The 25,765-nt window shown below is 41.2% G+C and overlaps 1 protein-coding gene across 5 annotated transcripts in view; it reads left to right on the top strand.

Moving 5' to 3' along the window:
- SMYD4 (SET and MYND domain containing 4) overlaps positions 1–25,765 on the top strand; it is a 40,332-nt gene extending 14,567 nt beyond the window's left edge. For 2 of the 5 annotated variants that reach the window (XM_020909802.2, XM_020909801.2), the window contains exons 3-11: positions 3,274–3,418; positions 8,187–8,276; positions 9,623–10,787; positions 20,126–20,308; positions 20,816–21,006; positions 22,245–22,377; positions 23,214–23,330; positions 23,533–23,656; positions 24,914–25,765. In XM_020909802.2, the coding sequence (XP_020765461.2) occupies positions 3,274–3,418; positions 8,187–8,276; positions 9,623–10,787; positions 20,126–20,308; positions 20,816–21,006; positions 22,245–22,377; positions 23,214–23,330; positions 23,533–23,656; positions 24,914–25,067 (2,302 nt within the window). In that variant the 3' untranslated portion in view covers positions 25,068–25,765. The remainder of the gene's footprint in view (positions 1–3,273; positions 3,419–8,186; positions 8,277–9,622; positions 10,788–20,125; positions 20,309–20,815; positions 21,007–22,244; positions 22,378–23,213; positions 23,331–23,532; positions 23,657–24,913) is intronic. The other 3 variants (XM_020909803.2, XM_070478839.1, XM_070478840.1) reach the window with 3 other exon arrangements.

The following is a 25,765-nucleotide window of genomic DNA, read 5'->3' as shown; positions in this document are numbered from 1 at the left end:
TATAGGAGAATGTCCTTATTCTTAGCAGAGGCATGGTGAAATACTTAGAGTTGAACTTCCATGATAACTGCACTTAATTTCAGGAAAAAAAAATGTGCATATGTGAATGGATGCTAGTCATTAAGCTATAGCTTCTCAGCTTTTATCTTCTGTACTCTCTTCTGGGGTTGGACCTTTCTGCTTTGCCTATCAAACTTATAAGAGGCTCTACCTCTCTAGGGCTCTAGAAAGAGAAGGCATGGCTAGAGGAAAGAGCTTGGTTCTTTCTACCTGCTTTCAAGTTAGACTCTACATGCCAAAGAATGAAGTTGGACCTTTACCTTAAACCATGTACAAAAGCTAACTCAAAAATAGCTCAAGTTATTTAGTTGATTTAAGAGCTAAAACTGTAAAACTCTTAGAAGAAAACATAAGCCCAAATCTAATGACATTGGATTTGGCATCTTTTCTTGGCTCTGAAACCAAAGGCATGGGCAACAAAAGAAAAAATAAACAAATCAGACTTCATGAAAAGTGAAATATTTAGTGCCTTAAGTGGCAATACCAACAGAGTATTTATTCTGTTGGCAGTCATCTGCAGGCAACTGACAGAATGGGAGAAAATATTGCAAATCATGTAGCTGCTAAGGGATTAATATCCAGACTATATAAAGAAATCCAAAGAGTCAAGAACAGCAACTACAAACCTAATTAAAAATGGACAAAGGACTTGCATAGGTATTTCTCCAAAGAAGATAAGCACATGAAATAAGCATATGGAAAGATGCTCTTAGCATCACAAATCTTTAGAGAAATGCAAGTCAAATGACAGCAAGATACCTTATTGTCCTAATACTCGTTAAGATGGCTACTATCCAAAAATAAAATAAAGTAACCAGTGTTGGTGAGGATGTGGAGAAGTTGGAGCCCTTGTGCACCATTGGTGGGAGTGTAAAATGATACAGCCATTATGAGAAACAATCTGGCAGTTTTTCAAAAAGTTTACAATTACTATGTAATCCAGCAGTACCACTTCTGGGTTTATACCCAAAAGAATTGAAAATGAGACTTGAACAGATTCACTTGTACACCAATGTTCAGAGCAGTATTATTCACAATAGCCCAAGAGTGAAAATAGCCCACATGTCCTCTAACAGATGAATGGATAAAGAAACTGTGGGATATACATACAATGGAATATTATTCAGCTGTGATAAAAAAGAACCTTGGGAATGTTATGCTTAGTGAAACAAGCCAGACACAGAAGGACAAACACTACAATTCCACTTATATGAAGTACCTAGAATAGACTACTTCATAGAAACAAGGTATAATAGAGGTTACCAAGGCTGGACGGGGGGAAGAATAGAGAGTTATTGTTTAACGAGTGCAGAGTGCTAGTTTGGGCTGATGAAGAAGTTCTGGAAATGGATAGTGGTGACAGTTGCACAATATTATGAATGTACTTAAACTGTCCACTTTGAAATAGTTAAAATGATAATTTTTAAAATATTTACCACAGTTTAAAAAATTACCCAGAAAATTGTTCCATCTCGGACTTCCCTAGTCCATCCATTAAGACTCTGAGCTTCCTCAGCAGGGGGCACTGGTTCAATCCCTGGGTGGGGAACTAAAACCTACCATGCTACAGAGTGCACCCCCACCAAAAAAAAAAAAAACCACATTTTTCATCTCACTTCCACACATTTTTTATCCTAACATTCCAAAAGAAAATTTGAAATATTAAAAAAAAAAAGACCATCCATTTGCTTTTCAAAACTTTTAATTACTGAGTTAAACTTGGTGCTGCAAGAAAGAATGAATTATTGCAGCTTAGTTCTTAATTACACTGAAGAACAATTACAAAAACATTGAGTTTGTCATCATTTTGGATTAAGATTAAAGAATAGTCATTGTTAGGCAAGAAGAGTTTTCCTGTTATTACTGTTCATCACAACTTTTTTGTTTGAATAGGATTTGCAGATTTAACCTAATTTAAAACAACACAAAAACAAATAGAACAAAGAATAGGATCTGTGGTGTATCAGATATGCGTGGGTTATTGTCCTCGTATTTTCTGGACTGGAATAAATTTTGAACAGGCAAGCACACCTTCTGAATTAAAACCTTTCCTTATTTTTCTTTCTCTTTTATTTATTTTGAGATTTTTTTCTATATTGTGTTTAAATATTAATAAAACCATGTTTGACATTAAATGAAAGATAATGTTTTGTGAAATTTCCATATATGCACAGATGCATCACACTGAATGACAACAGTGAAAGGTATTTCTTCTGGTAGATCTTTGTAAACAAAAATTTGAAAAATAGTTTTCTGAACATTCTGCAGTTTTGACTTTGATTTCCTCTTTAACCCAAGAGTTGCTTAAGAGGATTTTTAGTTCCTATTTTGTTCATATTTTGTTTCATGGCACTGTATAGTCAGAGTATAGGCTAGGTTATTCTTTACTGTTTTTCTTTACTGGAAGAAAGGTGTATGTTTGTATATTTCTATATTAGAGAATTCATATACTTACTTTTAAACACTTTGCCGACTGAAACAATTTCAGATTTACTTGCAAAAATAAGATAAAGAATTGCTGTGCAACACCCTTCTTTCAGATTCTCCAGATGCTAACAGTTCACTACACTAACTTTCTGATTCACCTCCTCTCTTCCTCTTCTTCAGTCTTCTCTCCCCCTCCCTCTTCTCACTCTCTCCCTTCCTCCCTGTCTCCTCTCGTCAGCTGTTCACGTAGGTATTTTCAATAAAGTTTAGGTGGAGACTGTGTCTTAGTACAGACTCTTGTGTATTATGTCATTCTCCACACCCAAACTTCTGTATAATGCATTAATCCAAGGAATGGTTTATTGGCCAGTAATTATGAGATAGAGAATAAAAAGTGTACAGGACTTCCCTGGAAGTCCAGTGGTTAAGAATCTGTCTTCCAGTGCAGGGGACTCAGGTTCAATCCCTGCTGGGGGAACTAAAAGATCCTACATGATGTGGTGTACTGAGCCCATGTGCTGTGGAGCCCATGCGCCGCAGTGAAGACCCAGCACAGCCCCAAAATAAATAAATTGTATTCCGTCCTCTAAATAGAAATTCTAGTTCCTTTGTCTCTGAGACCAAAGATGTTTTCCCCAGTCACATTACAAAACACGTCCATCCTCTTGCGTCCCAGTATTTTATGGCACTCACTCCTGTTTCAGGTGCAATGGTTCATTTTCCTTGAAATAACAAATCTGTGCTTTTTTTTTTTTTGTCATTGTTGATTTTTCTTTCTTCATGAAGACCTGAGGATGAGATGTTTTTAAAAAGGCTTTCTGGAGGTTACCTTGTTGGAAAGGACCCCGACGCTTCCCTTTTCTACAGAGAAAAAGGAAACAAAAAATTTCAGGAGAAGGATTATATGGGAGCCACAGTGCTGTACTCTAAGGTAAGACCCACCCGCAGCTGAGCAGGAGGAGCCGTCCCAACAATTCAGCAGTGCATATTTCTTCAAAAAACAGAATCATTCTTGCTAAGTGGTATAGCCTCTAGTAACTTTGTCTATTAATTCTGCATTGGATTTGAAAAAGAAAACTGATACAACTCTGCTTCTGTTCATATTCTGAAACAAAGGAGAGTTTGTATTATATGTCTTAAATTCCGTCAAGAAAATTCTCTTCACGTATTCCCTCAGGCACAAGTGTAGCAAGCCTTACTGGACGCCTTGGCCTCCCTCACTGGTGTCTGTCAGCTGTCACTGAATTCTGTGCCTTTTTTGTCTGAATAACTGATGAGGCTGTTACTGTGTGATAGTCCCAGTTTAGAGAGAAGTTGGATTTGGGGGCTAGCCACCAGGTTAGCTTATAGCCAATGTGACTTAGATTAAGGTTCAGTTCAGTTGCTCAGTCATGTCAGACTCTTTGTGACCCCATGGACTGCAGTATGCCAGGCTTCACTGTCCAGCACCAACTCCCAGAGCTTGCTCAAACTCATGTCCATCAAGTTGGCGATGCCACCCAACCATCTCATCCTCTATTGTCCCCTTCTCCTCCTGCCTTCAATCTTACCCAGCATCAGGGTCTTTTCCAAGGAGTCAGTTCTTTGCATCAGGTGGCCAATGTATTGGAGTTTCAGCTTCAACATCAGTCCTTCCAGTGAATATTCAGGACTGATTTCCTTTAGGATGGACTGGTTTGATCTCCTCACAGTCAAGTGGACTCTCAAGAGTCTTCAACACCACAGTTCAAAAGCATCAATTCTTCAGCACTCAGCTTTCTTTATGGTCCATCTCTCCCATCCATACATGACTACTGGAAAAACCATAGCTTTGACTAGACAGACCTTTGTTGGCAAAGTCTCTGATTTTTAATATGCTGTCTAGGTTGGTCATAGCTTTTCTTCCAAGGAGCAAGCGTCTTTTAATTTCACAGGTGCAGTCACCATCTGCAGTAATTTTGGAGCCAAAAAAATAAAATCTCTCACTGTTTTCATTGTTTCCCCATCTATTTGCCATGAAGTGATGGGACCAGATGCCATGATCTTAGTTTTCTGAATGTTGAGTTTTAAGCCAGCTTTTCACTCTCCTCATTCACTTTCATCAAGAGGCTCGTTAGTTCTTTGCTTTCAGCCATAAAGGGTGGTGTTGTCTGTGTATCTGAGGTTATTGATATTTCTCCCGGCAATCTTGATTCCAGTTTGTGCTTCATCCAGCCTGACATTTCGAATGATGTACTCTGCATATAAGTTAATAAGCAGGGTGACATACTCCTTTCCCAATTTGGAATCAGTCTGTTGTTCCATGTCCGGTTCTAACTGTTGCTTCTTGACCTGCATACAGGTTTCTCAGGAGGCAGGTCAGGTGGTCTGGTATTCCCATCTCTTATTTTCCAGTTTGTTGTGATCTACTGTTCATGAGAACCTCATGAACAGTATGAGAAGGCTTCCAGAGTAGGAACTGGAAAAAGATTCCTGAGAGACTTCCTTCCATAATTTTTTAGAGATAAACATGGATTTAAAGCAAGAATGTATCAATCCCTTGAACCAGGTCTTTGAACCTTGTCTATTGAAAGAGTGAGTGTGCAATTGAAGTGAAAGTGAAAGTCACTCTGTCCTGTCCAACTCTTTATGACCCCGTGGACCATACAGTTCATGGAATTCTCCAGGCCAGAATGCTGGAGTGGGTAGCCTATCCCTTCTCCAGCGGATCTTTCCGACCCTGTAATGGAACCAGAGTCTCTTGCATTGCAGGCAGATTCTTTACCAACTGAGCTATCAGGGAAGCCAGTGCATTTGAAGTGGGTACCCCCTACTCTGCATCTTAAACAGACCTATGCTTGAAGTTTGGAATTAGTTTTCCAACTATCAGACTAACAACAGTATTTTCTAAAATTGATAAAAACTCTGCTTTGTGATGCTACAAGAAAGTATTTATCTGAATAACGTGTTAGTGATTGCCAAGGAACTAAAACCCACTAAATGTAATGATCACTGATAAATGCCTTAATAGTTCTTTTTCAGAGCTAATCTTTCTTCACTGCATGCATGCATGTCATAAATGTGATCACAGGGAAGTTATTCAAGGAAAATAAACTAAAAAAAGTAAAATCAGACAAAAAATTAAGATTTGCTCTGAATGGAGAAGAAGATGAGCATTCCTATTTCATGAAGCTAGTATTTTGGTGATTTGGTACTTTGCCGTTTTCTCATAGAGTTGCTATTTTCTTTCTTTTTTGAAATAATATTTGTTGTTTTTGTCTTATTGTAAATGTAATATATGTTTACTTAGAAAATATAGAGAAGCATAAAGAGTAAGAAAAAAAATCCCATAACCAGTGAAAAGCACTGCTAACATTTCTGCTTACATCCAGCCAGCCTCTTTTTCCTCTGAAAATATGTTTTTCTTGTACAAAATTGTGATAATGCTGTACTTACTGTTTTGTAACCTGCTTTTTTTCCCCTCAACAATTTATTGTGACCGTTTTCTCATGTTATTAAATTTTCCGCTAGAACATGATTTTTTACGGCTGGCTTAGTGTTCCGTTACAGAGAACTATACTTGATTTAACATCTCCTAATGTTGGCAGATTGTTTGGTATCATAAAGCTGCAAGGAACATCTTTCTATGTACATATTTGTACACACCTGATTATTTCCTCAGGATAAATTCCTTGAAGGGCAATTGCTGGGTCAATTGAATATGATTTTTTTTTTTTTTTTTTTTTTAGGCCTTTGGCACTTGATGCTAAATCCTTCTCCAGGAAAAAACTAGTTACTCCCCTTCCACCAGAGCATGGGATGTTCATTTCTCTATATCCTAAGCAATACTGATTATTATGGTATTATTATCGTTATTTTGTCTATTTATTCTGGCATAGGAAATGTGCTTACATAGTTAGAATTTTTAAGGTGCAAGAATATACAGTGCCGTCTGCTTCCTCTGTTCCCCAGCCACCTCATTTCCACCCCCAGAAGCTAGTAACACTGATGCTGTTAAAAGGTATTTTTTCAGAGGTGCCTCACCAAATACAAATAAATACAAATAATCTGCCACCCCTGCACACATGCACTCTTTTTGTGTAAATAACATTCTACTGTTAAGCACTGCACTTTTTCCACTTCTGTTCCATTGTATGGATGCAATATTAATTTGTTAGTGTCTTCTAGATCAATATTTGTTTCCTATGTTTTGTTACTTCAAACAGTTCTGTTATGAGAAGCCTTTCATGTATGTTATTTTGCATATATGTGTAGGATAAGAGATTATATCTGTAGGATAAATCCCTAGGAGAGGAATTGCTGGGTCAGTGGAGATACAGATATATATATATAAATATAGTGTATATGCTCAGTCGTGTTTGAGCCTTTGTGGCCCCTTGGACTGTAGCCCACTAGTCTCCTCTGCCCATGGAATTTTCCAGGCAAGAATACTGGAGTGGGTTTCTATCTCCTGCTCCAGGGGATCTTCCCAACCCACAGGTCAAACCTGTGTCTCTTGTGTCCCCTGCATCAGCAGGTGGATTCTTTACCACTAACCAACTGGAAAGCCTCAGTACGTATATATTAAGAGATATATGTATTGCTGAATTGTCTCAGTAATGGTGCAACTAGTTTACATTCCCACTAGCAATGTAGAAAAAGTGTATCTCATTTCTATGCCAGCAGAGTATCCTATCAATTTTACTTTTCTTTGCCGATCTGATAAGTAAAAAAATAGCATCTCAGCAGAGTTTTAATTTGCATTTTGCTGATTATGAATGAGGTGGAGCATTTTTCATTTGTTTAAGGGCCGTTTGTATTTCCCATGAGAATTGTTCCTATCATTTGCTTATTTTCCTACTAAATTATTGCTTGTCATCTTATTGATCTGTAGGCCTGTTCATAAAGAAATGAGCCCTTTGCCTGTAATAGGAGTTGCAAATATTTTTTTCCAGTTCAATGTTTGTCTTTTAATATTGTTATTGGTTTTTGCTCCAAAGAAATTTTTTATGTTTATGTGGCCACATTTATTAACCTTTTATGACTTCGGGTTTTTGTGTCATAATTAGAAAGGTGTTTCTCACTCTAGCATCACTTTGGACCATTCATGTAGTTTCTTCTAGTGCTCTTACAGTTTCAGTTTTTACATTAAGGTTTTGATCCATTGGGAATTTATCCTAATGAAAGTTTTACCATCTGTTGAGAACCAACTTTATTTTTCCTCAGTGGCTACTTGTCCCAGTACTTTCATTGAATAATCCCAGTCTTTTCTCCAGTTATTGGAGATGCCACCTTTATGATTATTCCTTGCCGATTTGGTAGTAGAAGAAAGTAGCCTTTGTCTGCTTTCATGTTCATGTATTTGACTATCTATCTATGAATTGTTTCCCACATATCATTAGTGTTTCTTCTTGTGTGAATTTCTATTTGCTCCCCTCACACTTTGTTATGTGCCAGGTTATAGTCCTCAGTTTTCGTTTACCTTGAGTGTTGTCTTGTGGCCGACACTGTGTCTGAAGCTGCTGTCTTCAAAATGCTTCACATGTTTATTTCCTCACCTAATCTTCTCAGCTCTGCTCTAAGGTACTTAAAAGTGAAGCAGATGAAGCACAAAGAGATCCAGTAACTTTCCCAATTGCATAGTCTTTGTAGCAGAGCCCCTGTTATGTGGGGAAAAAAAAAAAACCTCTGAAGATGCTGGTTTCCATGTATATGCCTTTAACCAGTTCATTGCTCTTCAGGGAGTGTCGCATTCGGGGCCCAGCTCTACGGACATGTCACTGTGTTATGCCAATCGCTCCGCAGCCCTCTTCCACCTGGGTCAGTATGAAGTGAGTATCAGAATGCCTGGTGTGGTTGGAGAGGATTGCAGGGGGTTCCCCGGGGGGCTAGACCTTCCTCCTTGCTTCTATCTCAGAACACTAAAATTGGGCCCTGTGCAACTGGTTGAATCGGAAGCACATTGATATCCTCCTGAACTTGTTCTTTCTTGTCGTTCACTTCACTTGTCACAGGTTATTATGTAGGGTGGTGTTGGTTGGCAGGAAGGAGGCATGCACGTTCCCCAAGGCCGTGGACTCTATCCAGTGGGTCAGCAGTGCTCAGCTGTTAAGATCAGTTGTGACATACACAGCCATTGCTAATAATGCTTTAGGTCTAAGTGTTTGCAAACTATTTATTTGTTTGGGTTATTTATTTTTTTAAATAAATAGATGAGTGGGTTTAAGAATATCCCTGTAGGGCTTCCGGGTGGCTCAGTGGTAAAGAATCTGCCTGCCAACTCAGGAGATGCAGGATTGATCCCTGATCAGGGAAGATCCCACATGCTGCAGAGCAGCAACTAAGTCCGTGCTCCACGACTGTTGAGCCTGAGCCCTAGAGCTCATGCCCCACAAGAGAAGCACCTCAATGAGGAGGCCGCACACCGCAACTAGAGAGTAGCCTGTTCTCCACGACTAGAGGAAAACTCGACCAGCCACAAAGACCCAGCACAACCGAAAATAAAAAAGTGGCGGGGGTGGGGAAAGAACTATGTGAGTAATCACAAGTTCACACTTAAGCCCTTTGGTCCAAAAGAGAAGAGCAAGAATCTAGCTCCAGTCCCCCAGCAAGAAAAGCCTGGGCTACTGAAGACAGCGATGGGAAGACCTTGTGAAATCATTTAGCCCTTTATATCTTCCCTATATTATTACTTCTTACAATAATGATTCCCGTATATTAAGCACATACTGTCTTCCAGGCACCTTTTTTACACTTCAGGTATATTACCTTGTTTTCATCTTTACTTCTATCCTGTGAGGTATTATCCCCATTTTTTCCGATGTGAAAACTTAAACGCTGAGAAGCTAATTCATTTGCACAAGGTCATACAACTAGCAAGAGGCAGAGTCTGTACTGGGATGCCCTCTTAATCACCATAATATGCCCCTTCTATCTGTAAAACTTTTTTCCTTAGAATCAAAAATGGTTAATGACAGTTAAACATAATACCTTCACCATGTATTTCTAATCACTAAACTAAAAGATCACAGTATAATATGATTTAAAGAAATAAGCACATGGTTGTAGTTGCTCTATTTTTAATAATCCTTCACTCATAGATTTTTGTTAAGACTTCCAAGTGAATACTTTAGAGTAGGGACGAATGGTCACTTGGGAATCTACTTTCTGTTTTTAGACATGCCTTAAAGACATCGTCAGAGCACAGACGCATGGATATCCAGAAAGATTGCAACCCAAGCTGCTGTTGCGTAAGGCAGAGTGTCTGGTGACCCTGGGGAGACCACAGGAGGCAAGCCAGACCATCAGTGATCTTGAAAGCAACTTTGCTGCCAAGGCAACCCTCTCAGCTTCCCAATTTCAGATTCTGCAGAGAACCCTCTGTCGTGTGAAAGTGAAGGTACAAGAAAAGGAGAATCTCCCAGAAATCTTCCCAGAGGCTCTAACCAAAACCTTTGAGGGTGTGGACCTAAGGGAAGAGAATGAACAAATTCCCAGTGCCTCGTCCTCTGTCAGCTTACATATAGACCCTTTAAAAGGCCGCTATCTGGTTGCCACAAAAGATATCCTCCCAGGAGAGCTTCTGGTGAAAGAGGATGCTTTTGTGAGTGTCCTTAACCCAGGAGAAATGCCACCGCGACGTCATGGCCTGGAGAGCAAGTGGGACACCCAAGTGACCAATGGGGACCTTCACTGCCACCGATGTCTGAGGCGCACTCTGGCCCCGGTTCCCTGTGATGGCTGCAGCTATGCCAAGTATTGCAGCCAGGCGTGTATGCAGCAGGCCTGGGATCGCTACCATAGTGTGGAGTGTTCTTTGGGGGCTCTGCTACTTACACTGGGCGTGTTTTGTCATGTTGCCCTGAGGTCGGCTCTCTTAGCTAGGTTTGAGGATGTTGACAAAGTCATAAAGAAACTCTGTGGTGAGATGAGTAACCAGGGCATCTGCTTACCTGAAAGCAGGGATCCAGCACAGATACTCAAGTATGACCTGAGAGGAGAGGGAGAAAAAAAGGATAAAGCAGTTGAGACCCCAATTCCTGGATGTGATATTAATGGGAAATATGAAAGGAATTATAATGCCGTCTTCCACCTTTTACCCCATACTGAAAACCATAGCCCTGAGCACAAATTCCTCTGTGCTCTAAGTGTTTCTGCACTGTGCAGGCAGCTCGAAGCAGCCGGTTTGCAGGCCTTCACAACAGATCTGAAACCAACTAAGCTGAAAGCTGCAGAGACTCCTGTGTTGTGTGCAGAGCTGAATGTTTGGGGAGTGGCCATGCTGAGACACATGTTACAGCTGCAGTGTAATGCTCAGGCAATAACGACCATCCAGCAAACAGGTAAGAGGAAACCTCTTTATTCTGCCTTACAATATTGTTCTTGATAGAGCTAACATTTACAGGGGAGAAAGAACTGTAAAGGAGAGCAGTAGTCAAATCAGTGGCTTAAGGGAAGACACAGCTGTCTTATGCTTATGCCATCGAGAAGCTCTGTGACTTTAAATTACTTTGATCCTACTCTGCCTCAGCTTTCTCATCTGTAAAATGGGTAGTTTAATCTCACCTAATTTTACAGAGTTGTGAAGCTGATGTGCTTATTTGTAAAAATAAAGTTAAAAATTTTATCCCCCCCCCAACAGTTACACTGTTAATTTTTGTTTTAACTTTGTTTTTGTTAAAATTTTGTTTTAATTTTAACCCTGTAATTTTATTTTAAGTTTTATTTATTTATGGTTGTGCTGGGTCTTGGAGAAGGCAATGGCAACCCACTCCAGTACTCTTGCCTGGAAAATCCCATGGACCGAGGAACCTGGTGGGCTGCAGTCCATGGGGTCGCTAAGAGACGTGACTGAGCGACTTCACTTTCACTTTCATGCACTGGAGAAGGAAATGGCAACCCACTCCAGTGTTCTTGCCTGGAGAATCCCAGGGACGGGGGAGCCTGGTGGGCTGTCGTCTATGGGGTCGCACAGAGTTGGACACGACTGAGGCAACTTAGCAGCAGCAGCAGCAGTGCGGGGTCTTCATTGCTGTGCACGGGCCTTCTCTAGTTGCGGTGAGCAGGGGCTCCTCTAGTTGTGGTGCAGAGGCCTTTCAGTACAGTGGTTCTCGCTGCAGAGCATGGGCTCTGGGGTGCATGGGCTCCAGTAGTTGTGGCACGAGGGCTCAGTAGGTGTGGTACACAGGCTTAATTGCCCTGCAGCATGTGGAGTCTTCTTCAATCAGAGATCAAACCCATGTCTCCTGCATTGGCAGGCAGATCCTTAACCACTGGACCACCAGGGAAATCCTGCACTGTTAATCTTTTATTGTGAAGGAAAGCTCAAACAATCTGGACAAAACAATCACAACAAACAAGACTGCAGACAGAGCAGGGTCTGTAATTAAAGTATCAGAATCTTAACTTATTCCTGTGACACAGCTATTCTTGTCTCTTCTCTTTTCACCTGACAGATTTTCCCCTCCATTCTTCTGTTTTTAAATTTCCAAGAGAGGAATCTGGCTCAGCATAGCTTTTCATGCAATACTGTTACAGTGGACTGTATGACTATTTCTAATCAAACATGGATTACCATATCTGTGTTTGAGCTGCCTTTGGTCTCAGGGCCATTGCTAGACACAGACCAGCCTAGCCCTGTTTTCCTGAACTAGACCCTGGAGACAAGGCTGTTAAGGTAGATGGGGAGGGTACCTGTGCCCAGCATCCTGAGTGCCACCTCTAATACGATTGTACTGACAACAGATACTATTATTAGCAAAGAAATGATGTTTCCAACATTTCTGTTGTTTGATCTCCATTTTAGCAGTGTGTTTCAATTCAATCAGCTCACGATACTTTTCTCAATTTCCTAATTAGCTCTCTGGAGGGGAGGAATGAGGTCATATCTACACCTAGGATTTATAGGCAGATATTAAATGTGGCTTCACTGAACTATATATGCTTAGCTCTTTTGTCTCACATGAGGTAATGTAGAATTCTATCAACGTTTTGTTTATATTTTTTATCTCTAATTTTAATTCAGCTGCCAAGTTACACACTGTATAGGTATTTCATTGGACATATTTTGGGGCAGGACTCAATTCCCCATCCTGAAGCACAGGAAACATCCCAAAATAGCACTGGCCTCATCCCATGATGCAACAGAATCACATTGCACGCAAGTCTCCATTTTCTTCTCTGCCTTTTGCTGCTTTGAGCCATCGCTGCCTTCTAAAATATATCTGTTGAGTGTTTCTCCAGAATCGTGTTTTCCCTTGAGTGCTTTCACTGGCATTTTAAAAAATACTGTTTTCATTTTGTTTTGTTTTTCTGAATATAAAAAATAGTATATGGAGCTTCCAGATTATACAGCAGAAAGCTACCACCTTTTGATTCTATTGTGTCTTGCCTCTAAAATACTAAGTAGAACATATGAGAAAAGATATAAATGTCAGTAGCTTGCAAAACTATGGAAACTGTTGTCTGGGAAAAACAATAGAGGTGACCACTAACTCAGGCTGAATCCTTGAGGCAGGATGGCAAAGCCAGAGGGACGAACCTGTTTTCCATCCACCCTCCTTCATTGGCCTCCCCCTTATGGTCAGAGAATCGTAGCCTAAATGTTTTTGTTCCCTGTGCATGGTATTGCATTGCAGTCAATTTTTTATTTACACAGCAAGTTTTGGGTAAAATTTTTCACAAGTTGTTAAGAATGAATTTTGGTAGGAAGAATATGTATAGTCAGGAAGACTTGTATCTTCTGTGGCTGAAAAGGACTAGAAAAATAGATATGTACCATAATACTGGTCACCTGCAGTGATCGGAAAAGGATTGGTAACTCTGTCTTCATCTATGAGGTTCTAGTGTTTTATGCATGATTTGTTCTTACTTATGCTTGAAATGTATATACATAGAAAAAACAACACTAGAAGTAAAAATACCAAAATCTTAATTAGCAGTGATGAATTCTGAAAGTGGAAATATAGGTGATTACAGCCTTCTTTGAACAGTTCTGTATTTTTAAAATTAAAAACACGTTTTCACACTGTGGTAACATTATTCTAGTAAATTTAAAATTGGTTGTTTACCTTTCCCTTCATTCTAGGGAAACGAAAAACATTCAAAAAAATAGTTCACAAAGCAAAAGATAGGAAGATTATAAAAATGAGTCTATAACAGTAAATTTAAATGGACTAAACTCTATTAAATGAATCTTTTAGGTTAGGTCAAAAAGATTAAAATCCAACTATATTCTGTTTACAAAAAGTATTAGTTGCTCAGTTGTGTCCGACTCTTTGCGACCCCATGGACTATAGCCTGCCAGGCTTCTCTGTCCATGGGATTTTCCAGGCAAGAATACTGGAGTGGGTTGCCATTCCCTTCTCCAGGTGACACTTGAAACAACACGAAGTGTTTGGGCAGGACATGTCAGAAATCACAAGCAAATCAGGGTATTAATATAAAACAGTAGAACCCAAGATGAGATATCTAGTAAAACAAAGAGGTATTTTATTTTTGTAAAGGATACTTTTCTGAAATATATCATCAAGCTTAGCTCTCAGGAACATTGAGATTGTGTCTGTAAAACAAAAGTGACTATACAATTAGAAACTGGCAAAAACTCCATAGTTAAAAGAAACTTTAATATGCCACTTGGATCAAATATATTCAAAATAAGGATATGGAAACCAAGATAACATAATAAAATAGGGAATTCAGAAATATAGTCATCAAAACTTGTGTCCTATCGACCAAGGTTTAGCCAACTTTTTCTGAAAAGGGCCAGATAGTAAATATCTGGGGCTTTGCAGACCATATGGTCTCTTTTGCAGCCACTCAACTGCACCTGTAGCATGAAAGCAGTGATAAATAGTATACAAATGAATGTGCCTGGCTGGGCTCCAATAAAAATTTATTATGGACCCTGAAATTTGAAATCCTTACAGTTTTTCATTTCATGCAAATTTTCTTTTGAACCACTTAAAAATGTAAACACCAAACTCCCCTGGTGGTCCAGTGGTTAAGAATCCACCTGCCAGTGAAGGGGACGTGCGTTCAATCTCTGGTCCTGGAAGATTCCACATGCTGAGGAGCAGCTAAGCCCGTGGGCCACAACTACTGAAGCCCTCACCCTGGAGCCCACATACCGCAGCAAAAGTGCCCGCAATGAGAAACTCTCTCACTGCAGCTACAGTGGGCCCTGCTCTCCCCGCAATTGGAGAAAGCCCCATGCACAGCAACGAAGACCCAGGGCAGCCAAAGATAAAAATAAATAAATGATTTTTTAAAATGTAAAAGCCAATCTAGGCCACATATGTACAAAGAAGAGGCAGCAGGCAGGATTTGGCACAAGGCTATACAGTTTATAGGTTCCTGATAGAGACAGAAGTTTGGCAAATCTAATTGAGAAATCCAGGGGAAGACGCCCCAAAATTGGAAACAATGAAGGGGTGTAGCCAAGAATATAAATTTATTTTTGAATTTGAAAATACTAAGTAGACAACTTTGTAGAAAAATAGAAATTGCCTAAATTTTTCCAGAGGGAGGAGAATGCTTCAAAAGTCCAATGATTATGGAAGAAATTGAAAAAGTTATCAAAATATTTCCATAAAAACAAGCCAGACCCACTCTTTTCTATGTGAGTTCTTTAAAACTTTTAAGGAACATATTTAACTTTTAAAGTACTTTAAAAGTAAAGATACTTTTAAAAAGGATCTTTCAAGGAACAGAAAGATAGTTTTATATCTTTTTTATACAATGTAAACATTATAAAAATAATTGAAAATATAATGATATTTTTATATCATTTTTATACCTTATAAACTGTTCCAGGACATGGGTACAACCTAGTACCTTTTCCCACTCATTTTACAAAGCCCAGAATAAAAACTATAGACCAGTCTCACTTGTGAATATAGATGCAGAAACCCTGAAAAAAAAAAAATCACTGCTGTGTCACATCCAGCAGTTTATTAAAGGAACATTCATATATAACCAAGTAGAATCTCTTTCAGAAATGCAAGGATATTTTAATTTGTAAAGATATAAAAGAAGGCTTGGATAAATGCAGACACATGCCATGTCCTGAGAAGGAAAGACTGAAAACTGTAGAAATGCTCATTTCCCTGCATTGACCTAATCAGTGTAATGCCATTTCCAACAAAATCACGATTGGATTTTTCTTAAACTTTGACAGTGTCCTAAATTTCTTCTTGAATAAGTGGGTAGGAATAGCCTTTTTGTTGTAAAAAGTACTGAAGGGACTCAGTACTGCTAGATTTCCTATCAGCATTGAGCTACAATAATTAAAAGCAATATGGTACTGATATGATAGCCCCCCAAAAGTATTAGATTCTTTCTTTCTTCAAGTCATTAAAAAATTAAATATTTAAAAATTAAACCATAAAATATCTAGAGAAAGATAAGTGAATTTTTACATAATTTTAGGGTGGTCAGAGAAGCTTTCTAAAGTATATAATACCAAATTTCAGTAATTAGAAGATAGCTAGATTTAACTTAAACACCAAATTTCAAAAACATTATAATCAGAAAAAAAGATAGAGAACGTAGGTGAAAGAGGTCCTTGAAGGAATGAAAACATTGGATGGGGAACAGCGAGTTCCTGTTCTGTCACTCTAACCACTAACTCTCAGTATGAACTTGGGCAGGTTACTCAACCTCTGTGTGGGTCAGTACTCTAATATGGATAATGAGAGGACTAGGTGAATCTCCAGGCCTCCGGGGAGGCTGTTTGCAAAAATGACCACAATTTCTGTGGTCCCATCCCTATATATTTAACTCCATTTGAACTTGACATTACTTTCACCTCCATCAAGAGGTGGAGCCTGTATCCCCCTGCTGAACCTCAGTTTCACCAGTGGAATGCAGTAGAAGTGATGTTATGTGACTTAATGAGTCTCAGCCTTAAGAGACCTTGCAGCTGCGATTGTTAATTCTTAAAATGATGGTGTGGCCTCTGAACAAGCCTGGGCTAGCCTCTCAAACGACCACATGCACATGGTTGTAATCCTAAAGGTAATCTCAGGCAAGACTAGCAGAAAAAATATTCAGCTGAACTCAAGCAAAGTTGTTGGCACACAGCATTGTAAGAAATGAAATAGTTGTTGGTTTAACACTCCCCACCCCCCAAAACCCATAAAGAAAAATGAAAATGTGAGTGACAAAATGAGAGAACATTTCCAGCAACTGTGCAACTCTTAAAATGAACTTTAAAAAATATACTTAGTGATGAAAATGTTCTAAAACTGGATTGTGGTAATGGTTGCACAACTTAATTTCCTTAAAATTGTTGAATTACACTTAAAATAGGTGAATTTTATGGTATATAAATTAAATCTTATATATACATAAGCAAACACTTTATCAAAGTAGTAATAAAGATGATCATTTCTAACCTCTCTCTAGTAATTTAAGCAAGATACCCTTTTTTTCCCCTATCAGATTGGCAGAGTTGCTTTGTTGTTGTTGTTTTAAATATAGTATACATTTCAGGTTAGAGTATAAAAAGATGGCCATGACATACTAAGTGAAGAGAAGTAACTTACAAATCACTCTGTGTACCATGTTGCTAGTTATGTTTAAAATTCCATATTTAGGGCTAGAAAGAAAAATAATGCACCAAAACCTTATAGCTGACTTGAGAGGATTATAAATGACTGTTACTTTCTCTGTGATTTTCAGATTGTAAATTTTTTCTGACTCCCATGTATATCTTTTGTAATTTAGCTTCTTTAAAAAAGAGTTCACGTGATGAGAGCACTTTTTAAGGCACTTGATACATGCTGCAAAATTGCCCTCCAGGAAAGCTGTACCAGTTAACACGCCCACCAGCAATGTTCACTTTCATTTTTGAAGTCAGTCTAATTTTGACTCCGTCTGCTAATATTTCTAATCTTATTTCATCCCTTTTTATTATTTCTTTGGGGTTCCAACACCTCCCAGTTTAGTGTTCTCATTGAATTTCATTAGCAGCTGTTTCATTAGTAGCTCAGAAGAAGGATTAAAGTGTTAACTTGGATAGATTTTGACAAAAACCTATAAAAACGTATGTTATTATCTTTGCATAAATCCTATTTAATCATAGTTCCTCAGGAACCTCTCTTTGGCACTTATTTGAAGGAATAGAACTGGCCACCAGTGAAACTCCAGACCTTGGTATGTGCGGATCTGTCTGGGTGCAACTGGCATATTCGTGGTGTGTCTGGGTTCAGGTCATAAAGGGAATTAATGAAGTTCTGCAGGGGTTCAGGTCAGTTCACTACCCTTTTGCTCGTCGACCACTGGGAACCTACCTTGCATGGGGGTCCTTGATGACTTGCTTTACACAGAAACTTCTTGTTTCATAAAATATCTGCCAAGAGAGGTATATTCAGAAAGTATTATAAATGAATGTTTTTTTTTACTTGAATCTCATTTTAAATGTACTAAGAATATTAGTGAGGTGCCCTTTCCATAAAATGAAAAATCAGTCCCTCTTTTTTTGTTTTTTTGTTTGTTCTGTGCACAAAAGGTCACAGATTTGCTTAAGGTACCTACACATTCTCACTTTCTCTGATCTCTGCTAATAGATGACTAATGCAAAATATTGAATAACTTTTAAAATCAATACTTAATTTTGTCGAGATAATTAGAGAGAGATTCAACTCTGACATAAAATACTCACCCCACTCAGTTCCTAGGCCTACTTCTGTTAGAGGATAATCCATAAATAATTCACGAAGCTGGCATTACTCACAGCATTGTGATAATTTTTTTCTGGGAAAATTTTAGCAGCTGTTCTAATATAGATTGCCAGTTATCAGTAGTTGGCAATGCAAGTCAACTTTTAATTATGCAGAGGCTGATTATTCAGACTACAAACTGTTTGTGCCCTGTGCTGCTCCTTCCTGCGGCCTCCTTACCTTTTAGCATTTCCACTGCTCATTAGCACATTTACCAGAAGGTAGGCCCTGGACAAGGGTAGGGGAAAGGATACTAAAATCAGTTATGCATTTAGTAGACACACTAATGAAAGATTTCAATACAGTGTAGAACTGTTGACTAAAATTGAGTCATTTGGATTCCCTGTGAATTTTATTTACTTGTTCTAATCCTGGCTCTCCACAGCAGCAGGTAATGGAATTGTCTGCAGAGAGACAGTATTATTCCTATAGCTAATGTTTTCCTTTCTAGAACATTTTCACTTGATGGTTTATATTTTCTTTATTTATTACATATGTGCCTACACCACATTATTTGGTGATTGGTAGATTGAGACTCCTGGCTTGTACGGTGATATCAGAATTAAAGTGATGGTTTATCAGTTTTCCAGAAAAGTGAAATTTCCCTTTCAAGTTCCAGTATCTTTCACATTTCAACCAGCTTTGTTGGAAATACGATCTGCTCGTGCTTACACCAAGGTTGCGGAACACAGCTTAAGCCTTTCTGTACACTCAAGGTTGTGTGTGCCATGCATTCTCCTAAGATTTGTATGGTCGTCACAAAAGTCCGAGCAAGTATGGTGTGAGTCTGAGAACCTCTGCTTAGGTCAGATGTACAATTGTAAAACTCAGTAGTGCTAGTACTTCTGTTTGCCCCAAGGCTGTTATTCTCGTATGAGTTCTGCCTCCTCCCAGTCTGTCACCGTCTCCTTTGCCATTGTCAGAAATCCTGCATCTTATTAGTTGTCTGTTTCTGGACTGTTGTGGGCTGAGAAGCTGAATAGGCATGCCAGTTAGAGTTACGGGGCTAAAATAAGAGCAAGTGGGCCCGCAGGAGAATAGAAGAATTCACATATGAATGTAAGTGCTTGAGCCTTGGTGCAGAAATAGCCTCACGGCTTCCTCCCCCCCGCCCCCCCCCTTCCTTCCTAATTTTCAGTCACGTGGTTAAATTTTTTTGTTGTTGTTGTTAAATTGTTGATTGTGTTTCAAAGAAGAGATTGTTTGGGATATGGAACTGGAATAGACATAGCCCAGGACTTCCCTGGTGGTCCAGTGGTTAAGACTCCACACTTCCAGTGCAGGGGGCACAGGCTTGATCCCTGCTCAGGGAAGTTCCACATGCTGCAAGGTGTAGCCAAAAAAAAAAAAAAGTGATCCAGAGATTTTTTTTCAGTGAGTATTACCACTGACTGATATCCCATCAGATTGGGACAAAGAGCAGAATAAAGGGGTGAGCATAAGAAATACTGATTTTTTAAAAAATAGATTAAAAAAAAAAAGATGATAGGCCTGTTTAGGATAGCGATTAGGTTACCTGTTCTATTAACCCCCCAAAGACCAGTTAAACAAAAGCACTTGGACTCTAAGTCTTTAGGAAGTAACTTCAGCAGGTGCTCTGATTTCCATGTCATCATGAACATTATGCAACTGTCTTGTCTAGAAGGCTCCCTACTGATAATCCCTTTTTTATTATTTTCTACAAATTCTAATCTTTGGATTATTTTGGGGGAATTGAGACACAGTGGTTAGGTTCCAGGATTCTGGTGGACTTTTCATGTGCTCATTTGCTTTGCTTCCTGGGGACCAGAGTTAGCTCTGAGTCACGCTCCGTCTGATTTATATCAGATCCGGCTTGTGGAGCTCTGACTCAGCCGGGCTTCAGGCCTGATTGCCCAGCTCATCATCTGAGGAATGGAGGGCGAGGCCAGGATGAATGTCCTGACACATTTTTCCCCCTTTTCCTCTTGCTCTTTCAGGATCTAAAGAGAACCTCATTACCGACACCCAGCAGGTGCGCCTTGCCACAGCCCTCTTCCCTGTCGTCAGCCTCCTGAACCATTCCTGCAGCCCCAACACCAGCGTGTCCTTCTTTGGCACCATCGCCACCGTTCGGGCATCGCAGCTGATTAGAAGAGGGCAGGAGATCTTCCACTGCTACGGTGAGCCGTCCGTCCTCCCCACTGCCCACCCTTCTCCAGCAGAAGGGGATGGGGTGAGCTCGCGTGGGCAAGCCACAAAGCAGGTGCCTTTCACCTGCCCAGGGAGGGTCTGTTTGCTGGTGGAGGCGGTACAGAGCTCCTCACTAGGCCCTGTTGTGTCTACACTACTGTGTATCTCACTGCTTGATCCCTGTAAGCATCCTATTCTGAAAATGGACTGGGAACAACTTCTTGGCTTCTTTTTCTTCCTGTCCCCATGACTTTGAAGCCTGTTTCTATAGTTACACCCATGTTTGAGTAAAAGGTATTTGTCACATGATGTGACAGACCCTCCACTAAGCTGAAGTCTTTTTTTTTTTTTTTACTGTGATGTGCAGGATCTTAGTTCCCTGACCAGGGAGGCAACCCGCTGTCCCTTGCAGTGGCAGTTCAGAGTCTTAACCGCTGGATTGCCAGGGAAGTCCCCTGCAATCTTTTAAGCAGTGTTTGGTGCTCCCTCGGTTTCAGTATTGGCCAAGCATGGTCTTTCTGCAGGACCACACGAGAGCAGGATGGGCGTTGCTGAGAGGCGCCAGAAGCTGAGGTCTCAGTATTTCTTTGACTGCAACTGTCCACCTTGTGATCGTGAGAGGCAGAGACCCTCGGCAGGGCCTGGTCGGGAAGCCTTTCGTTGTCACCGTTGCAGAGCACTCCTGCAGGTGAATCTCTTTCTCCCTTTTCTTCTCTTCTCGTGGCTTTTCTGGGACATCAGTTATCCAGCTGAAAGGCCTGAAATCTTTAGCAGGATGCTGTTGGGACTTGGAGATGCTGAAAGCCATACTCTCTCTTCCCCACACCTTGATCACCCCCTACAGGAACCACAGGGAAGGGCTGGGATTCATGCCCTTTCTCCTGCAAAGAGCAGAAAATCCCACCTAAACTGAGTCAGGGTTGCTCCAGTAAATCACAAGGAAGTCCCAGGTTAAGGGTGCTTCAAATACACTGTAGTCCAGGAGCTCAGAAGTGTCACCAAGACCCAGTGTTTCTTTCTGCCCCCTCAGCTTCATTTTCTCTGTTATTTAGCCCAGTCTCAGAGAGACTTCCTCCTTGCAGTGGCCAGATGGCTGCCTTTAGCCCCAGCCTCAGGCCCTCCCAGTCCCGAAGGATAAAAACATAGACTCTAACAGAGATCTGGGCAAAAATCATACTGCATTTCATCAACCTGTGGCTGGAGGAAAATCAGAGGCACAGAGTTTCCCTCCAGCCATTTGGGCCAGAGGGATGGGCCATATCAGAGCTGCCTGCTCCCCGCTCAGCTCCCAGGCACTGACTGAGGAAGGGCGGGGAATGGGGAGGAAGGACCCTCAGGAGAAGTCAGGGTGCTCTTGCCAAATGGAGTCACGGATTCTGGCATCTGAAAAACACCAAATGTCTTAAGGGACCTGTAGGTAGAACATGGAGCTGGTTGTGTTGGAAAGCTGAAGTCATAAGAATCCCAGTGTCAAATGTGGGGAGGCCTCACCCAGAACCTTTTCATGTTGGTTTCCTTGTGGCTTTTTTATAACCCCTGGAAATACGTCTGTCATCCAGAGTCCTAGCCCCAGAGAGAAGTAAGAGGAACTATAGAAGCCAGGTGGGCTACAGTTCATGGTGTTGCAGAGTCAGACACGACTGAGCGACTAACACACAATACAACGCCAATGCGGGAAAAGACTGTGGTCTGTACCAGTTTTAATTTGGTTGCAGTAGCTAAATCTCAAGTAAGACTCGGCTCCTGCTTCCAATACAGTTGCTGCCATCAAACCAAATCCAGATCCAGTCCCCCTTGGTCGTTGTATGTTATGGCAGGAGTCTCCTTCCCCCACAGGGTCAGAAGTTCTGGAGTGAGGCTGTAGGGTAAGCATGTGCAGTATTGCTAGCTGAGTCTGGTCAATAAAGAGAACACTGACTTCCACAGGGAGATGATGTTCTGAGCTGTGGTGGCCCAGCTTGTACGGAATCACTTGGCAGAGGCCTCCTGGTCTCCCGGCTTCAGGACCTTCAACGGCAGGTGGGGGTGGCCCAGAAGCGTCTCAGAAACGGCAGACTAGGTGAGACTGGCTCCCTGCTTTGGTCCTCCAGCCCCTTCCCTTTTATTCAGTCTGAGTTCACCTTGATCTCAAGGATACTCAGTGAAGATTGAAGCGTTGAATTTAATTATCCCCCAGCCAGCCACAAGATGGCTATGTAGGCCAGTGAGACCAAACCCTTACCAGCTCAGCTTGCATGATGTCCTTGAAAAAGGGCCAACTGATATAAGCTGTTGTTCTCTTAGGCATCAGAGAGTTAGTTAAAGACTAATGGGTTATCTCTGACATCCATAATCTTTTGTGCATATCCAGAAGCACAGTGTCACTTATTTAAGTTCTGGAGCCTTGTGACCTAATTTCCTAGAGAAACTGTTCTGCACTCATCAGGGCCTATCTCTCTTCTACAGAGCAGTGGGGCGTGTGCCCAGTGGGTTTAAGTGTCCTGCTTTTTCCAGAAAGGGAGTTACAAAACCCCTCGTTACCCTGGAAAGCTCTGCCTTGGGGCTTGACGTCATGTGAATTTATTTACACTACTTTTTATGAAAGTTGACCTTTTTGCTTAGACTTCTGAGTCAAGAGAAGTAACGACCATGCATGGAATGTAGATATCCCACTTCAAATTGAAGTTGGAAACCTAGAGCATGTGTGGGGAGGCCTCACCCAGCACCTGTGCTGTTGAAAGAGAAAGCATAAGGGAACAGCTTTATTGGACCCAGCATTGCGGGTTGATCACAACCCAGGGAGACAAAGTGGGATTTCCACATTCAGGCCCAGCCATAGAGGATTTAAGGGCTGGAATCTCATTTCTAAGACTGGATTTGTATCTGTAATGAGTCCACTTTCCTTTGAATTGATAGAGCTCGCCATTCAGCTGTTGCTGGAGTGTCAGAGTGATGCCGAGAGCTTCCTGTCTGCAGACCACAGCGTGGTGGGAGAAATCGAGGACACCTTGGCCCAGGCCTATGCTGCCTTAGGTATGGCCTGTGTCTGCATCTTCCGCTCCGAGGAATGAGCCTGCCTTGTGTGTGCGGTCATGACCTTGGCCTTGTCTGGTTGGGTCTCTCAGTCTTTCATCTGGGGCTACTCTCCCTTCCATTCAGCTTTCCTTTCCCAGAACAAGTTCATCCACAGCTGACTGTGGTTCTCGTCTGGATCCAGATCTTCCTGTCTTTGCAGGGGACTGGGAGAAGTCAGCGACCCACCTTCAGGAGAGTCTCCGAGTGGTGGAAGTCCACCACGGGCCATCCAGTGTGGAGATGGGCCATGAGCTCTTCAAACTGGCCCAGGTCTTCTTCAATGGGTAAGTCTTGTTTGCTAGCACTTTGCTGGGCCACATACTGATTTTATACGAGGCTCTTCTGCGTGTTCCTTTTTGCTCCCACAGCGCCCCACTGCTCTGTAGAAGAGAGATGAGGCTCTGATGAGGGCTGAACAGTTTCTCTAGGAAATTAGGTCACGAGGCCCCAGAATGAAAATAAAGTGAAACGTCTTTATTTCCCCTTTAGGAGTGATCCCTTCCTTCTGTCCTGCTGACACATTTGTCACTTAAGAATTCCCTCCTGGGAGATAATGGGGAAGCTCTTAGCTCTGACGGGAGTTTCCCAGGGAGAAGTTGCCTCAGTGTTCCCCCACCCCATGCCCACCGTCATAGCAGTTCTTAGCCATTCTTCTCGGTCCCCTCCTCCCTCGGCACTCATTCTCAGCACCCTCAGCCCCAGGCCCTCTTCCTTCTTCCTGGTCCTATTCTTTTTGAAGAAGTTGTAATCAAGTGTGAGTCTTCTTGCTCCCCAGGGGACGTCTGGCAATGTCTGAAGACGTTTTTAATTGTTAGGACTCGGGGTGGAGGCCAGAGATACTGTTAAACATCCAACAGTGCACGAGATGGCATCACCACGACCCCCCAGCTAAGAATTACCCGGCCCCCAAATGTCAAGGTTGAGAAACCCAACTGTAAAAGTTGTAAGAACAGTAGGGTTGGTGAGTTGATGGCCTCATCCACTTTTGTAACTGGGATCATTAGGAGGCCCTACTGTCAGTATTTCTAGATGGAATACATCCAGCCTTGATAAAGCTGCCATTGGTGTGGTGAAATATTTGAAACTCAGTCCTGGGACTGTGTGGTGGGTGGGCCTGATATCCGAGACTTAGAGGCAGCCCATTCTGTCAGAGAGAGGGAAAAGAGCTGCAGAATCAGGTCACAGACGGACCTGGTGACTCTTGAGGCAAAGACTCCTGAGTAAACCTTGAGTAAATACAGGACCATGTGGTCACAAAGACTCAGACTTGACTTAGCAACTGAACAACAACAAAAATGCCGGATGAGCACTTTGAGACCTGCCTGTCTCTATCTTGGAATCTTTGTACTTTTTTTTGTAACTTTCATTTCAGACTCTACCTTTCAGTGTGTTTGTGAGTCTTATCTGCCCTTCTAGACTAGAGGTTCTTGAAAACAAAAGTTATCTACTCTGCATTCTTCACAGGATGTGAGTAGGCCCTCCACTAATGTTTGCCTGATTGAATACATGGGTTCACTCCTCTTTACCTCCTTTTGATTCAGGTGTGCAATACCCGAAGCTCTGAACACAATACAGAAGGCAGAGAAGGTCCTGTTGGTACATTATGGCCCTTGGAATGATGAGATCCGGGAGCTACAAAAGATGAAATCCTGTTTATTGGACTTGCTGCCCATCCCTGGGGGACCTAAGGAATAGGGTGGGATGAATTAAAGAGTGTCTGTTGCTGCTGAGCTGTCACCTAAAAACACAGGACCTGCCTGACAGTCACAGGCCTGGTGTATGGGATGGGGGGGGACTTGGAAAGCATCGCGGTTAGAGACAGGCTCACCTATTTTGATGGATGTTTTTTGAAGTAGTTAACTACTCTCCAGCACAAATTCCCATTTCCCAGAAAAGACTTCAAACTGGTATCTGGAGAACCTAAGCCCTTTAAAAGGATTTTAGCTGATCTGCAGGCATCTGGATGTTAGCCTAGGGTTTTGGCTAAACGCCACCTCTCTAAATGATGATGTCTGCTTCACTGGAACATTCCTATGGTTTCTAGCAGTAATGAAATGTTGTGTACCACTCCAGTGGGAACTTAAACTCTTAATAGTTGTGTTGTAATTGAAAAATAGTTATAAAGCCAGAAGTCAGTGAGGCTCCTTACCTCTAGAGAGACAGTTTCATTTACGTTATCTAGCTTCCTCAGATCCTTTGTTTAAAACCAGTAGTGTATAAATTATGAATAGAGAAATAAATATGGGGCCATTTTATTGTTGGGCTAGGATGGCACCTCTCAATTTGTTTTCTACTAGTTTTCCAGTCCTTGTTCTCTGGATTTTACTCTATACTCTTGGCTGACTCACTGACCAAACACTAATAAAATCAAACTTGTAGCGAAGACTTTATAA

Source organism: Odocoileus virginianus, chromosome 17 (genome assembly GCF_023699985.2).
Source record: "Odocoileus virginianus isolate 20LAN1187 ecotype Illinois chromosome 17, Ovbor_1.2, whole genome shotgun sequence".
NCBI classification, from domain to species: domain Eukaryota; kingdom Metazoa; phylum Chordata; class Mammalia; order Artiodactyla; family Cervidae; genus Odocoileus; species Odocoileus virginianus.
Note: the sequence above shows the minus strand (reverse complement) of the source record. Positions and strands in the feature narration are given on the sequence as shown.